This window comes from Oncorhynchus masou, chromosome 1 (assembly GCF_036934945.1).
Source record: "Oncorhynchus masou masou isolate Uvic2021 chromosome 1, UVic_Omas_1.1, whole genome shotgun sequence".
Classification (NCBI taxonomy): Eukaryota; Metazoa; Chordata; class Actinopteri; order Salmoniformes; family Salmonidae; genus Oncorhynchus; species Oncorhynchus masou.
The window spans coordinates 26,174,097-26,190,669 of NC_088212.1; the positions used below are offsets into that span (position 1 = coordinate 26,174,097).

General features: G+C 40.8%; 1 protein-coding gene across 4 annotated transcripts in view; it reads right to left on the minus strand.

Moving 5' to 3' along the window:
- Window positions 1–16,573, minus strand: part of LOC135540445 (adhesion G-protein coupled receptor D1-like) — a 69,938-nt gene extending 53,365 nt beyond the window's left edge. For 3 of the 4 annotated variants that reach the window (XM_064967088.1, XM_064967086.1, XM_064967077.1), the window contains exons 1-10: window positions 16,050–16,573; window positions 15,916–15,958; window positions 13,945–14,061; window positions 13,068–13,166; window positions 12,315–12,437; window positions 11,908–12,084; window positions 10,102–10,359; window positions 8,880–8,947; window positions 8,181–8,336; window positions 7,906–7,962 (exon numbers count right to left, since the gene is read on the minus strand). In XM_064967088.1, coding sequence (XP_064823160.1) covers window positions 7,906–7,962; window positions 8,181–8,336; window positions 8,880–8,947; window positions 10,102–10,359; window positions 11,908–12,084; window positions 12,315–12,437; window positions 13,068–13,166; window positions 13,945–14,061; window positions 15,916–15,958; window positions 16,050–16,103 — 1,152 coding nt within the window. In that variant the 5' untranslated portion in view covers window positions 16,104–16,573. The remainder of the gene's footprint in view (window positions 1–7,905; window positions 7,963–8,180; window positions 8,337–8,879; window positions 8,948–10,101; window positions 10,360–11,907; window positions 12,085–12,314; window positions 12,438–13,067; window positions 13,167–13,944; window positions 14,062–15,915; window positions 15,959–16,049) is intronic. The other variant, XM_064967089.1, reaches the window with a different exon arrangement.

Below are 16,573 nucleotides of genomic sequence, written 5' to 3' on the forward strand. Positions count from 1 at the left end.
GACATGCCTGAGGGAGCATTTTAAATCAATGGGGGGGCACAACTCGTATTGCTTTGGAGCCCTAATAAAACAAGGTAGATTGGTCATACAGTTGTTCAAATGTATGAAAATGTATCTGAAATGTAGCCGTACACATCAATAACCATTGTTTTATATAATAACACAAGAAAGATATGTGCCTCACTATGAAATACTGTACAACTGTATACGAAATGCAGCGTAGCTGCCATAGACCTGCACATAATTTGCGCACAGAACAGCTCGACGCAATGAGCACCACTAGGCTATCAAAGATTCTTACAGGCTTCATAGCTTAAACTTCAATCAGTACAACTATAGGCTACATTTCTGTTGAATTTGTGACACTACGCAATGAGCTTAACCGACAGTAAACAATATTTTCTGTGGGCGTGTTTCAGAAAAGCTAACTAAATCAAACAAAGTGCATATTTTATATTCATAGCTGATGTGAAATTTCCTACATGACAGCACCCAATTTGAATCTGTCACGAATAAGAGTAAATGCCCATTCAGAGGGAAACACACACACGCTACAGGAAGAGAGCAGAGCGATAGAGTAGGCTGTGTCGTTTTCATAGTATTGGCATCACTTTTACAGTAACCTATCACACAATGACTGTAATGCAAATGAATGATAACAGAGTGAACATTTGCCTACTTCTTTTAGTAGGCTACACACGGTACTGGCCCTATACTACTGCGACATACAAAATGTACAAAAATGTAGGCCTATCTGAAATGCCGCCATATACACACCACCTGCCATTTAGCACAGAAGAAAGCATGTGATGTTGAAAAGAAGCCCCATGAAGACTGATAGCCCAAGATGAGCTCATTAAAAAAGCACACACGTTAACCATCGATTCAGGAACATGGACAAAAGGCTACCTACCGCCAGTCAGTGAGATGAAATTATGCAATACCAATTTCAGCATCCCCGAAGTGGACCAAAAGGACAATAACAAAAAGCTTTGGAGCACCTTAAATTAAATTTGGGGCAAAAAGGCAAACTCAGCTCCATCAGTCATTGAGCCAGATGGCTCATTCATCACAAAACCCACTGACATTGCCAATTACTTTCATGACTTTTTTCATTGGCAAGAATAGCAAACGCTGACACTACACATCCAAGCATAATTATGAAAGACAAGCATTGCAATTTTGAATTCCATAAAGTGAGTGTGGAAGAGGTGAAAAAACTGTTGTCTATCAACAATGACAAGCCACTGGGGTCTGACAACTCAGATGGAAAATTACTGAGGATAATAGAGGATGATATTGCCACTCCTATTTGACATATGTTCAATCTAAGCCTACTAGAAAGTGTGTGCGCTCAGGCCTGGAGGGAAGCAAAATAAATTCCACTACACAAGAATAGTAAAGACCCCTTTACTGTTTAAAATATCCGACCAATCACCCTGTTACCAACCCTTAGTAAACGTTTGGAAAAAAATGTGTTTGATCTGAAACTGGTATTTTACTGTAAACAAATTGACATCAGACTTTCAGCACGCTTATAGGGAAGGACATTCAACAAGCACTGAACTTAAACAAATGACTGATGATTGAATGAGAGAAAATTAAGATAAAAAGATTGTGGGAGCTGTTTTGTTAGACTTCAGTGCGTCTTTTGACATTATTGATCATAGTTCTGATGGAAAAACATATGTGTTATGGCTTTACACTCCCTGCTATATTGTGGATAAAGAGTTACCAGTCGAATAGAACACAGAGGGTGTTCTTTAATGGAAGCCTCGCCAAAATAATCCAGGTTGAATCAGGAATTCCCCAGGGCAGCTGTGTAGGCCCCTTACATTTTTCAATATTTACTAATGACATGACACTGGCTTTGAGTAAAGCCAGAGTGTCTATGTTAGCGGATGACTCAACACTATACACGTCAGCTACTGCAGCGAGTGAAATCACTGTAACACTTAAAGAGCTGCAGTTAGTTTCAGAATGGGTGGCAAGGAATAAGTAAGTCCTAAATATTTCAAAAACTAAAAGCATTGTATTTGGGACAAATCATTCACTAAACCCTAAACCTCAACTAAATCTTGTAATAAATAATGTGAAATTGAGCAAGTTGAAATGACTAAACTGCTTGGAGTAACCATGGATTGTAAACTGTCATAGCAAAACACATTGATACAACAGTATGTCCATAATAAAGTGCTGCTCTGCCTTCTTAACAACACTATCAACAAGGCAGGTCCTACAGGCCCTAGTTTTGTCACACCTGGACTGTTGTTCAGTCGTGTGGTCAGGTGCCACAAAGAGGGACCTCGGAAAATAACAATTGGCTCAGAATAGGGCAGCCCTTAAATGTACACGGAGAGCTAACATTAATAATATGCATGTAAATCTCTCATGGTTCAACGTGGAGGAGAGATTAACTTCATCACTACTTGTTTTTGTAAGAAGTGTTGACATGCTGAATGCACCGAGCTGTCTGTTTAAAAAACTAGCACACAGTTCCGACACCCATGCATACCCCAGAAGACACCAAAAGTATCTTCACAATCCCCAAGTCAAGAACAGACTATGGGAGGTGCAGAGTACTACATAGAGCCATGGCTACCTGGAACTCTATTCCCCATCAGGTAACTGATGCAAGCAGTAGAATCAGAAAAATATGTCTTATGAAACAGCGGGGACTGTAAAGAGACACACATACAGGTATAGACAGACAAACACATGATAAGATACGCACTCTCCACACACGTACACATGGATTTTGTATTGCATATATGTGGTAGTAGAGTAGTGGCCTGAGAGAACACAATGTGTTGTGAAAAGTGTTATTTTTTTTATTGTATATAACTGCCTTAATGTTGCTGGACCCCAGGATCCTTAATAAATACAAATACAAATAGGAGCACCATGCCAGGGCTCACCTCTGTGCACAACCAATAGGCTACATGGGTCATTGTCCCTATACCCATAAAATAACGCAAAGCTGTATATCTATCAATAGCAATTAGACCCCCAAAAGCAAGCACATATTAAGAGTCACAGGTAAATTTAACATGCATTGAAGTAAAAAGTGAAGGCCTAAATTACATTAAAAAGACTGCCAAACAACCAGGCATGAGAGAAAAACAATTAATTTAATATTCTGGCATGGTGTCCAGGGCCATAAAGATTGTAGTTTACCATTTAGAAGAGCTGCAGCTTCCTCAATGATGTGTTGCACCTTATGAGAAGTTTCTGATTCCCTTCTCCTTCCTGACGACAGCTGGACAAGCTGTGCTTTTGGTTGATGTAACATACTGCATCTGTGTTCACTGAATACGTTCTTCAGGGTGGAGAAGGCCCCAAACGTAGATGCCACCAAATGTTAATCCATGTTTCAGTGCCAGCAGCACAGTCAGCACTGCTGACAAAGGCCCGCCATGTCTTTCAAAAACACTGAGTGGGGTCCATTTGTTGTTGTTGGCTGCAGTTGCGATTTCACTTTGCAAGAATTTCCGATTCACAATAAACTCTGCTTCCACTGGTTCAGTTTTGGTTACATACAACAATGTCTTGGTATTCCTCACATCCCAAACGTTTGGGCTCTTGAGATCAATGGCACACAGAGCTTCCACCCGTTGACTATTTTAATTGTGATGAAATGTCCCCCAGCACGGCATCCTATGAGCTGAAAAACAGTATTTTACACTCCCTTATTATGCTGGTCCACAGTGCTTTACAACTACTGTACACATTGTACTCTGGAAGAGATTTACTCATGAGTCTCAGTCATTTACTTGGAGCTGGTGTGCTCGTGCCCTCCAGGCATGCCTCCCAAAGCTTTTCAAATTCACATCGCAGGTTTTCAATGCACCCATACGTACAGTGTGGACAAGTTTGGCACCGGTGTGTAGATCAGTAGCTTCAAACTGCAGTAACTTGTTAGGATTGAGGAACCCCAGCTATTTTGTGAGTCATGTTAGAAATAAACTTAAGCTTGGCTCTGTCACTGCTTTCAATAAGCCTGTGGCCTCAAGTCTCACATCTGTGCCATATGTCCAAGTAGATTCGATTTTACTGAGCACAATTTCAAAATGACTAACACTGTGGCGAGATGGCCAGTCCAAGTAATTTCAGTTTTTCCCCAGTGTACTATGCAGTACTATGGGCTCACAAGTGGCACAGCGGTCTAAGGAACTGCATCTCAGTGCTACAGGCGTCACTACAGACCCTGTTTTGAACCTGGGCTATTTCACAACTGGCCGTGATTGGGAGTCACATATGGCAGCGCACAATTGGCTCAGTGTCATCCGGGTTAGGGTTTGGGTAGGCCGTCATTGAAAATAAGAATTTGTTCTTAACTGACTTGCCTAATTAAATAAAACAATTAAATAAAAAGCTACTTTGTGTTTCCTAAAGAAGATACACATACTGAAAAAGTCCTCTATTGTCACGCCCTGGTCGAAGTATGTTGTGTTTGTCTTTGTTTATTTGGTCAGGCCAGGGTTGTGACATGGGTTTATTGTGGTGTGTTTTGTCTTGGGGTTTTGTTAGGTATTGGGTTTGTGGCTTGGTGGGGGTATCTAGCATAGTCTATGGCTGTCTGGTGTGGTTCTCAATCAGAGGCAGGTGTTTATCGTTGTCTCTGAATGGGAACCATATTTAGGCAGCCATATTCTTTGAGTGTTTCGTGGGTGATTGTTCCTGTCTCTGTGTTTGTTGTCACCAGATAGGCTGTATAGGTTTTCACGTTACGTTTGTTGTTTTTGTATTGTTTGTTTTGTTTATTCGTTCATTAAACATGAATCGTAATCAACACGCTGCATTTTGGTCCAACTCTCCTTCGAAGGAAGAAAACCGTAACATCTATCAAATCCTCAGATGACATAAGGTGCACCACAACCAAACGCAGACCTTGAACCAGGCGCTACAAAAGGCCCGCTTTCTCCCACTGAAAATGTGTATCGGATAAGTGTTAAGACAAACCTGGCTCCTTATCACTAAGGTTGTCATGTGCTAGTGGCAGTGGTAACGGAGGTGCAGGTGTTTGTTGTGATGTTTCCCTTGTGCTGGTGCTAGGCCATGGCTCTTCTCCATCTAGTTAATCAGCAGGCAGTGTAGGGGATGGGTGGGTACTGCATTTGCTTCTAGGCTCCTCAACCTCGGTGGTCGGGCTAGCAGGCTGCTCGGTGAGCTTGGCATCGGTCTCGACATGGTGGTCCCCAGTTTTTGTTGCTCTTGGCAGTGGCCAGCCATTTTCAGATATATATTCTAACCAAAGCTTAGCGAACTAACTATAATTATTCAGTGTACCACTACCAAAACTTAATGAAGCTAGCTGTAGTTGTCTGCAATAGTGAACCACCTTTTTCCCTCTGTGTGAAAAGAAACTGTCAATTTGACCCTGCCCTGTGATCCATGAGCTTCCTAAACAAGGTAATTAATGTGGTACCTTATGACATTGTATGGCTATATAGGTGCCCAATCAGAATGCCTTTTTGGATTTTAACTACAAAATATTACATTATAAAATGTCCCATTCCTCCCCCTTCCTCAGATCATGAGCACACATCGGCATATGGCCTCTATAACCACGGGAAGTAGGGGTGCTAACGATGCTGCAGCAACCCCTGATAAAATACAAATGGTAGGCTATATGTAGCCTATTAAAATCATATTTTTCCCATTCATTTTCACACTGGTGAACCCCCCAAAACCTTCTCACTGGGCTTGCTCACCTGATCTGCAATGATTGACCACTTTCTGATTCAATCAGAGAGCCGAGTGTGTGTTTCACTAGCCAATCTATTTTCTTGCAAGTGCCATACCATCTCTGGCTGCGTGGAGAATAGCCTAAGCCAAGGAGACTCTGTGCCACAAAATTAGTGACAAAATGTTACAAAAGCTGTCCAGATAATTTCACGTCATCAGTCTCAAGTCAAAGTTGAGCCTCAAATCTTGAGGCTGCAAGTCAAAGTCAAGTCTCAAGTTATTTTATTTTCTATCAAGTCGAGTCTCAATTCATCACATTTTTGATTCGGAGTCAAACTGAGTCCAAGTCATGTGACTTGATTCCACACCTCCAGCTTGGTCTCATAGTTAATGTATCTGACACTCAAATGAGTATGCTATGCTGTGTTTGGTATGGTTACATAAAACAGAAAGTTACTTAAGACAAACAATTAAAGGAGGGAGACTGGATGGCGTGGATGGGTAGCATATAATGCAAACGTCTAGTAACCCAATGGTTGCGTGTTCAAATCTCATCACGGACAACGTTATCATTTTAGCTAATTAGAAAGTTTTCTACTACTCAGCAAAAAACAAAACGTCCTCTCACTGTCAACTGCGTTTATTTTCAGCAAATTTAGCATGTGTAAATGTTTGTATGAACATAAGATTCAACAACTGAGACATAAACTAAAGAAGTTCCACAGACATGTGACTAACAGAAATTGAATAATGTGTCCCTGAACAAAGGGGGGGTCAAAATCAAAAGTAACAGTCAGTATCTGGTGTGGCCACCAGCTGCATTAAGTACTGCAGTGCATCTCCTCCTCATAGACTGCACCAGATTTGCCAGTTCTTGCTGTGAGATGTTACCCCACTCTTCCACCAAGGCACCTGCAAGTTCCCAGAAATGTCTGTGGGGAATGGCCCTAGCCCTCACCCTCCAGTCCAACAGGTCCCAGACATGCTCAATGGGATTGAGATCCGGACTCTGCGCTGGCCATGGCAGAACACTGACATTCCTGTCTTGCAGGAAATCATGCACAGAACGAGCAATATGGCTGGTGGCATTGTCATGCCTGAGGGTCATGTCAGGATGAGCCTGCAGGAAGGGTACCATGAGGGAGGAGGATGACTTCCCGGTAACGCACAGTGTTGAGATTGCCTGCAATGACAACAAGCTGTGCCGATCCTGTGCAGGTGTTGTTACACGTGGTCTGCCACTGCGAGGACGATCAGCTGTCCGTCCTGTCTCCCTGTAGTGCAGTCTTAGGCATCTCACAGTACGGACATTACAATTTATTTCCCTGGCCACATGTGCAGTCTTCATGCCTTCTTGCAGCATTGCTAATGCAGATGAGCAGGGACCCTGGGCATATTTCTTTTGGTGTTTTTCAGAGTCATTAGAAAGGCCACTTTAGTGTCCTAAATTTTCATAACTGTGACCTGAATTGCCTACCGTCTGTAAGATGTTAGTGTCTTCCACAGGTGAATGTTCATTAATTGTTTATGGTTTATTGAAAAAGAATGGGAAACAGTGTTTAAATCCTTCACAATGAAGATCTGTGAAGTTATTTGGATTTTTACAAATTATCTTTGAAAGACAGGGTCCTGAAAAAGGGATGTTTCTTTTTTTGCTGAGTTGACTTACTATTTTTTAGCTACTTTGCATGTTAGCTAATCCTTCCCCTAACCTTAACCCTTTAACCTAACTCCTAACCGTAATCTAGCCTAGCTAACTCTAGCCACCTAGCTATTGTTAGCATTAGCCACCTAACCACCTAGCTAAAATTTGAAATTTCATAACATATTGTACATTTACTATGTTACATCTACCCCTGGGTCCAGGTTGCAGCTAGTACACCTCTGATATACACTGTATTAACTGGCGTCTGACTTACTTATGATGCTCTACCACATCCAAGTCTATTGTTTTCATGCACTAAGACCATCTGGTTCAGCCTGCTTATATGAAAACAAGCGTGTTTGTTCAGTGTCTACAGAACATTGAAATCACAAACTCGCTCATTCCTGTGTTTGCACATGTTAGTGTTGAAAGATTTAGAGCCAGAATGAATGTGATCATTTTCACAATTTAGTATCATATAGCTGGTTTACTGTAAACCCGTATTTGCCTTTATCCTGTCAAATATTGACTTTCACAAAGTGATTTCACAGAGATATCATGAACTCATTTACCTCATCCTCTCGAGCCACTTCAGAAGACAGCACTTCCCCCACACTCTTCAGAAAGGCCTGGGTGGGACACAACATCATGGGTCTGTGACCTGATACTAACTATTACAATATACTTTGGTGTGTGTGTGTGTGTGTGTGTGTGTGTGTGTGTGTGTGTGTGTGTGTGTGTGTGTGTGTGTGTGTGTGTGTGTGTGTGTGTGTGTGTGTGTCTGTGTGTGTGTGTGTGTGTGTCTGTGTGTGTATGACTGTATATACTTCTATCCTTGTTAAAGTACCTGTGTGAGGTTGTTGGCAGTGTCTTGGGGGATGGTCTTGTTGGGCAGGCTGTATGGCAGAAACTCCAGGAAGCCTTGCATGGGCAGGGAGTCCTGTGAGCTGTGGATCTCCTCACTCAGCCTGGTGTTGATAGAATAGGACACATCTGTGACTCCCTGGGGGGAAAGAAGCACCATGCATTAAAACAGATCTTATTCTCTAAAGATACTCTCCCAAGACCAGAATGGGACCAATATACACAGGACACGTTACTTAACCATTACCCTATCCAGTTAGACCTCTTTCTGGCTAATGTCTGCTGTAAAAGTATGCTGCTTATTATCCAACTTCATGCCCTACAGGGGCCCATTTTGTGCTGTTTTGAACAGCTGTCTCTGCTTTCGCCACTCTACGTCCACAACTGCCGTTTAATAAACAGAAGAGGTTCATTCACATGTGCTCTTAATATCCCTTTTTCCATGCAATTCCTGTCTTAAAGGAAAACAATAGTTCCATAAGGAATGAAATGTTTGTTTGTGTTGGTGGCAGTTCAACCACCAGGCTTCTACCTCATTTCCTGTGAGGCTGCCGTGTGGCTGTTCTAGTTGTAAACCCTGAAAACCATTTCAAATATCCAAGACATGCACATTCCTATGGTGAGAGGTCTAGATGGGCACCAAATGTATTATCTGTATAAATCTCCAAAGTTGAGAACTCACCGGTGTTTGTGTCGTAGAGGAGACTTCTTTAGGAACACTTGCTGTGGTAGGATAAGTCCAAGCATCACCTAGTTGGAGAAATATATGAGACCCATTCGCCCCTTCCACCTGTCATCTATGGGAACACTATCTACATGCCAATTGGACTGCTGAGAGAAGAGCTGGATTTGTTCAAACCCCAAAGATAGATGATTCCTTGCTACGTGTCTGATGATGGTTGGACCTCCCCCAGCCAGGGAATGAAGAAAAGAAGTGCTGTGTGATGGTACCTGCTCTTTATATAATCAAAAACCTAATACATCATATAGGTACTGTACAAGCCAAAGCTATGTTGGAAGGAAGTCATGAAATCATGCTGTCTGTAAATATCACTAGGTGCACTCAGCAACACTAAATGACCATATATGGTTTTACATTAGAATCATCCCTTCCAACAGTCAGCTCTTCTTTAGTCCCATTCATTCTCTACAGGTGTAAAATTATAAAATGCCTTCTATTACCATGACAACTTTGTTGTTTATGTCTGTTATGTCTGGGGGGAAAAACAGCACTGAGACCACCTGAATCTTTCAACATAACCACCTGAATCCTTCACAATGGGTCTAGTTATTAGACAAAGCCTCAGGGAATTGGTGCCTACACCCACATTATTAGTATTTTCCATAAGCATGACAAGTGATTCATCAATTTTTACCAGCAGACACAGTTCACCATGATCTGAATAACACTTCTAGGACTATACAGAGGTCATTGTCCATTTCTTTTGAGTTTTTAGAACCACCCAAGATGAATCAAAGCAGCAATGAAAAAGGTAATGTATTATTTATATTTTTACATCAGTTTAGTCCCCTAATCTAAACCCCATGTGTTTGGCCTATATCCCCACTGGACACTTAGTAACAGTACAGGGCCCTTATCAGATGAAATGCTTATATATGGTAAAAATATGTGAGACCCTTATAAGGTGGAAGATTGTGAAACAATTTTATGGTAGACGTAAGTGAGATGATTTTAAGATGGGGAGGATTTGTACAGTTTAATATGTTGTCGTGTCTTCCATGCGTCAGTACTGTGGATGGAATGTCTATGACCAAGATGGAAATTGCTTTTGAACCCTTTCTCCTCACATCCGTCCAGGGGAAATTGTGAACATAGCGAACATTTCACATCACGGAAAAAAAGAGTGGAACAAATTCAGACTGACAGTGACATGTGATCTTACCTATGGCAGCCTTGTAGTACATAAGGATCTCCTGTGGTGACAGAGCCCTCTCCCAGATGATAAACTCATCAAAGGCTCCTGTCAAATGGTGTCCATAGGACTGGTCATTTCCTGTACCAATGACTAGGTCAGGGTAAGGGTCTCCATAGTTCATAGACACGTTGCCAGTGGGGTCACTGGTGTTGAATGTCCCATTGATGTAGATGTTGAGACCATCCTTCAGGGTCCAGGTGAACAGAATGTGGGTCCAGAAGGGCCCTGAAAGGGAAGAGAGAAGCAGAGAAATCATAATCATGACAAGGTCAGACAACAGTGCTTTTCCACTAATATCCGCCCAAAATGTCCCTATGTTCCACTACACACTCTTAGAAAAGAAGATGCTATCTAGAACCTAAAAAGGGTTCTTCGGCTGTCCCCATAGGAAAACCCCTTGAAGGCCCCTTTTTAGTTCCATGTAGAACCATTTACACAGAGGGTTCTACATGGATCCCAAAAGAGTGCTACCTGGAGCCAAAAATGGTTCTTCTATGGGGACAGATGAACAGATGAAGAACCTATTTGGAACCCTTTTTTCTAAGAGTGCAGCCATTCAGTCAGCACCTCCATTCTATCCCTCCAAATGTTTTCAATAGACTCCTCCAAGGAGGAAATAACATATCCAGTACTTCTAAAGGTAAACGGACAATAAAGAGAATCCCAAAATATATTCACTGTGAACCGTTCCACCAGTGGAGGCTGGCTCAGAGTGCCAACACCCAGCTATCCCTTTGAGATTGGTTTAAACACAAAGCATATGTCCCACCAAGAAGTTCCCCATTCACTTGTTCAATCTCTCGTTCCTTTTGGTCTCTCCCTATATTTTAGATAGAGATGTTTCTGTTGAACACAGGTTAGGCTCGAACACATTGTGACAAGGTCTACCAAACCAGTCATGTCTCCTGGTACTGGAAGAGGTCTCAAAACAGCTGGTTGAGTCATAGATCTAAGGCTTTACCTCTGTTATGAATCAAAGGCTAAACAACTGCATGGTAAAATGGTGACATATCGTCATGGCACATTATAAGAGCCAGATGACGTTTGATCTTCTGTAACTAATAATCAAATAAATCGAAAGTGCACATGAAGTCCTGTAATATAAACAAGATGACGGAAGACATTTGAGAATTTGTTCATTTTTCTCCTCTAATAAAGAATGGCTGGGAAATGTTCCTGCACCTGCAGTGCAGAGAGCGACATGATGTGCTTTTCTCCAGAAATAGCAGACCAAGATTGAGATGGTAGGGGATGGAGAAATAGTTTTGCTATAGTAGAATATTTATGTTATTTAAATTACTTTAATTAATTAATTTAAAGTCCACTTGGGCCTTCAAGTTTGAAATATATGACATTTTTAAGGATATGACTTTCATACATACTATGCACTATTTAGCATGTGGTTCAGTATTTACTATAGTCAGGCATAGTATAGTTACTATATATATATATATAGTATAGTTACTATAGTCAACTATATGGAAACAGGCTTGCCAGTAAAATGTGACACATTTATAGTTTGAGATAAAGAATCCATTTAATCCATCATTGAATCCATAAAATAATTCTGTGACCAACAGTATAGTCTGCTGATGATTGTAGCTCCATCTGCTTACAATCAACCATATTCAAGGCAAAAAATCTAAAATTATTGAAAACCACAATACATTCCTCATGTAGTAATATAAGAATATTTTTTTAACCCACCATCTACATCCAAAGACTGCTTTATAACGTTTTTTTAAATAATTATTTGGAATCTTTTTTTTTTACCTAGTATATTGATGTTAGCCCTCCACCTCTTGAAGTTTCCTCGTGTGTAGAACTCCACGTATCCAATGTAGGCATTGGCATAGACAGAGAAGCCATTGGAGATGACTTTCCCTCCAGAGACTATTGCAAAACGGGACTCTGCCTCCTGGTTCTTCCAAAAGAAGGAAAATGTAATCCCTGAAGAACATGAACACATATTTATCACAGATTCAAAAATAGGGAAATTGTTTCAGAACACAAATCATGCTAATTATAATACATTTAGATCTACATGCAACGCCATCAACAAGATTTTGGAGTCTTACCACATTAGATAATTACTTCAATTCACTTCAATTATTATACATTGTCAGTACTGTGTAGCTGTAGAATGTTGGTGAGAGGAGATCGAGACAGGCAGAACTCACCCTCGGGGCCACACAGAGTGGGGTCACTAATGCAGGTGTTCTGGTAGTTCCCAAAGTGGAGAAATGTGCCTCCATTATCTCCATTCAGATAGATCCCCTTGTTGACCATCCCTTCAACTATGTCTACAGGAGGATGAAAGGCCAACAACATTATTTTGCCTGATGAGAAAAGGAGGCAGTTTTTCCTCTGAACTAGGCTTTTCACAGGCAAACTAATAGGCAAGCAGTTGTCATAGATTTATGAACAAATTCTCTGTACTGCACCAAATATGGAATGTTCCCCACTGCATAATGACCTACCATGGTAGTCAGCTATGACCAAAGTGCTTCCCTTTGTGTTTCTCCCCCTTTAAATCATGTAAGCAGACAAAACTAAATAGGCCCACCACGTTGAGGTTAAAAAGCAAAGCTCCAGTTTACAGCACTCTAGATACAGATCTCTATTCCTCTAGTCTCCAAGCTTGTGTAATCCCGATTTACACACTCCAGTCTCGGCTCTTTTTCCAGTGAAGAAAACAATTGTCTCTCCCTGACTACACACACCGTCTCACACACACAGACAAATCCAACATCCTCAGGTAACAGTGTGTGCGACACACTCATGTCAACTACTGGCTGAGCTGGTAGCCCATGCAAAAGACGATGGAGACTGAATAGCCTTAACATGACAGATAGCACCACATTAACACCAACTTGAGCAGGGTGACTGACTATACACACAAATTAATTTCTGTGAGCAGTGATGTTCCTCACCTACTGTTGCAGAAACATTAGTGTAGGCAGAGTCATTGGTATACACAGAGGAAGAGTTATGGGAGGAAGGGAGCACAGTGTGCTTGTGGATTTGAAGAGCTAGGTGAAACATAGAAAACAAACAGACAAAGGAGAAACAGGTGATTTTACATATATACACACAAATAACACAAAACAGCCAGACAACACAACAGAACAGTGAGAGACAAGCACAGACACTAGTCATCGTGAGGGATGTGGTGCGTAAGCAGCGTTGAGATTAAGTGTGATGCTGGGCTCTGTACACAGTGCTCAAGCAGGAACAGGTCAATAATTTCCCCTTAGGATCAAAGTACATTTTGTAAGGAAATATTTGAAATGCCGTTCTCAAGTCTAGATCTCATCGCTCACAATTTATATAATTGATTGTGAGTCCCAAGGTATTCCATTCCGAATCACTTTGATGTTTCAAACTAGCTTAAACTTATTCAAATTATCAATATGTACAACTGTGGATGCATTTGGGAAAGTTCTTGCTGCTTCCATAGTTGGAAATCAGTTTTGCAAACAATAGTCTTAGCATTAATCTTGAAAGTCTGTATAAAATGTACCAGGGGATGAAGGATAACTTCTTATCCCATTTTTTTATTGAAGCACAGTGCTTTGATGTACATTAGCAAGTAGCCTTTAGACATTTCATTTAGACTCTCTACTTTGAAAGTTATTATAGCAAATGTTAGTGTAATCTTATTTGAACAATGCACACAGCTGCACCTTAAAAAGCAGGGTATTGGTGATTGTAAGACAGACAAAAGGTGAATTGAGCTATAGACCATGCGGACAGAGAATGGAAAAGACTGGGTATTCTATTCCTAAGAATATAGGTCAATGCACATACTTATATTACTCCCATTAACATGACCTGGTCTGTTTCCAATCTGGTCCCACAATCCACGGATCCCGTCCACCTTATCCAGCGGCCAATAGTGTGAGGCTGTGCCTAACACCTGGAGGCCTGGACAGAAATATATGTGTAAACAAAGCTCCAGATGGGACCTTTCTCTAATCACACTCAATCATGCTATTTTCAATGGGTTATTGTCCTGGAATTCCTCCATGTGTATTTTAGGATCACAATTACCGACAACTCTAAACAATACAGCTCATTTGTTGATGTTTGGGTATCTCATTCAATAAACACAGTTTGCATTGCTTAATTAACCACTATTACTGAGTATTACACTTATGGTCAGTCACAAACTGTAATTCATCATCCCAATATACAGTACCAGTCAAATGTTTGGACACACCTACTCATTCAGGGGTTTTTCTTTATTTTTACTATTTTCATGAGGCAATCAGCTGCAATTCATTTCAATCAACAGGTGTTCCTTGTTAAAAGTTCATTTGTGGAATTTCTTTCTTTCTTAATGCGTTTGAGCCAATCAGTTGTGTTGTGACAAGGAAAGGGGAAAGGGGGGATACCTAGTCAGTTGTGCAACTGAATGCCTTCAAGGGAAATGTGTCTCCACATTTAAGGTAGGGGTGGTAAACAGAAGATAGCCCTATTTGGTAAAAAAAACAAGTACATATTATGGCAAGATCAGCTCAAATAAGGAAAGAGAAATTACAGTCCATCATTATTTTAAGACATGAAGCTCAGTCAATACGGAACATTTCATGAACTTTTAAAGTTTCTTCAAGTGCAGTTGCAAAACCCATCAAGCACTATGATAAAACTGGCTCTCATGAGGACCACCACAGGAAAGGAAAACCCAGAGTTACCTCTGCTGCAGAGGATAAGTTCATTAGAGTTAACTGCACCTCACAGAGTTCAAGTAACAGACACATCTCAACATCAACTGTTCAGAGGACACTGCGTGAAGCCAGGCATTCACGGTCGAATTGCTGTAAAGAAATCACAACTAAAGGACACCAATTATAAGAACAGACTTGATTGGGCTAAGAAACACGAGCAAAGGACATTAGACTGGTGTAAATCTGTCCTTTGGTCTGATGAGTCTAGATTTGAGATATTTGGTTCAAACCGCTGTGTCTTTGTAAGACGCAAAGGAGGTGAACGGATGATCTCCGCATGTGTGGTTCCCACGATGAAGCATGGAGGAGGAGGTGTGGGGGTGCATTGCTGGTGACACTGTCTGTGATTTATTTAGAATTCAAGGCACACAACCTGCATGGCTACCACAGCATTCTGCAGCAATACACCATCACATCTGGTTTGCGATTAGTGGGACTATCATTTGTTTTTCAACAGGACAATGACCCAACACACCTCCAGGCTGTGTAAGGGCTATTTGACCAAGTAGGAGAGTGATGGAGTGCTGTATCAGAAGACCTGGACTCCACAATCATCCAACCTCAAACCAATTGAGATTGTTTGGAATGAGTTGGACCGCAGAGTGAAGGAAAAGCAGCCAACAAGTGCTCAGCATATGTGGGAACTCCTTCAAGACTGTTGGAAAAGCATTACAGGTGAAGCTGGTCGAGAGAATGCCAAGAGTGTGCAAAGCTGTCAACAAGGCAAAGGGTGGCTACTTTGAAGAATCTAAAATCAATTTTGATTTGTTTAAAACTTTTTGGGTTACTACATGATTCCATCTGTGTTATTTTCATAGTTTTGATGTATTCCCTTACATTATTCTACAATGTAGAAAATAGTCAAAATAAAGAAAAATCCTGGAATGAATAGGTGTCCAAACTTTTGACTGGTACTGTATATATATTTTTCTCCATAATTTACCAGTAATATTCATTATAAACTGTAGGCTATTTTCAGACACAACATGAAAAATCTCAAGAATTCAAGGAAAATTAATCCATATTCAAAATGAAGTATAATTAGATTTACCTGGATGCTTGGATGGCTTTGGCTTTACTACTTTGCCATTAACCTGTAAAGAAATCAAATCATCTCAACATTGCAACGTTGCAGTAGCCTACACATAATGGTGAAGGTCATATAAAAATAACTGCTGAAATTACCTGAATCAAAGTGACAAAAGCAGTTACAAACAGAATTTCGAATAATAGTTCCATGACTTGGCACTTGATTAAAACTACAAATAGACTACTACAAAAATACTGGTTAATTTAGTTTAAATCCCCAATACACCTTCAATCTCGGAATAAATCATTATTCCAAGACACTGAAAAAAATCACTCTTCTCTGCGTATTAGTCCATGTTTCCAATAAAAACAATTGTCACACAAAACTTAATTCCCTGACATTTTGTAAAACTGCATTAACATTTAGCAGTGAAATTGGCACATCATAATATACTGCCAATGTGCGTATCCATTCAGAACTTCCCCAAAATTGGTAATCCTCGTCTCTCAATACAGAATAAGAAATATTGGACGATTCCAGCGACGGATTTTGCTCTTTCTTGCTTGATGTGGTCTGCTCAGTCTGTCCTAGGATTGCACTGAGTGGAGGAATTCTCCGGGCTGTTCGATTGGACGTGGTAATACAAAACGTGATGTCATTTTTGGAGCATCGGAACTCA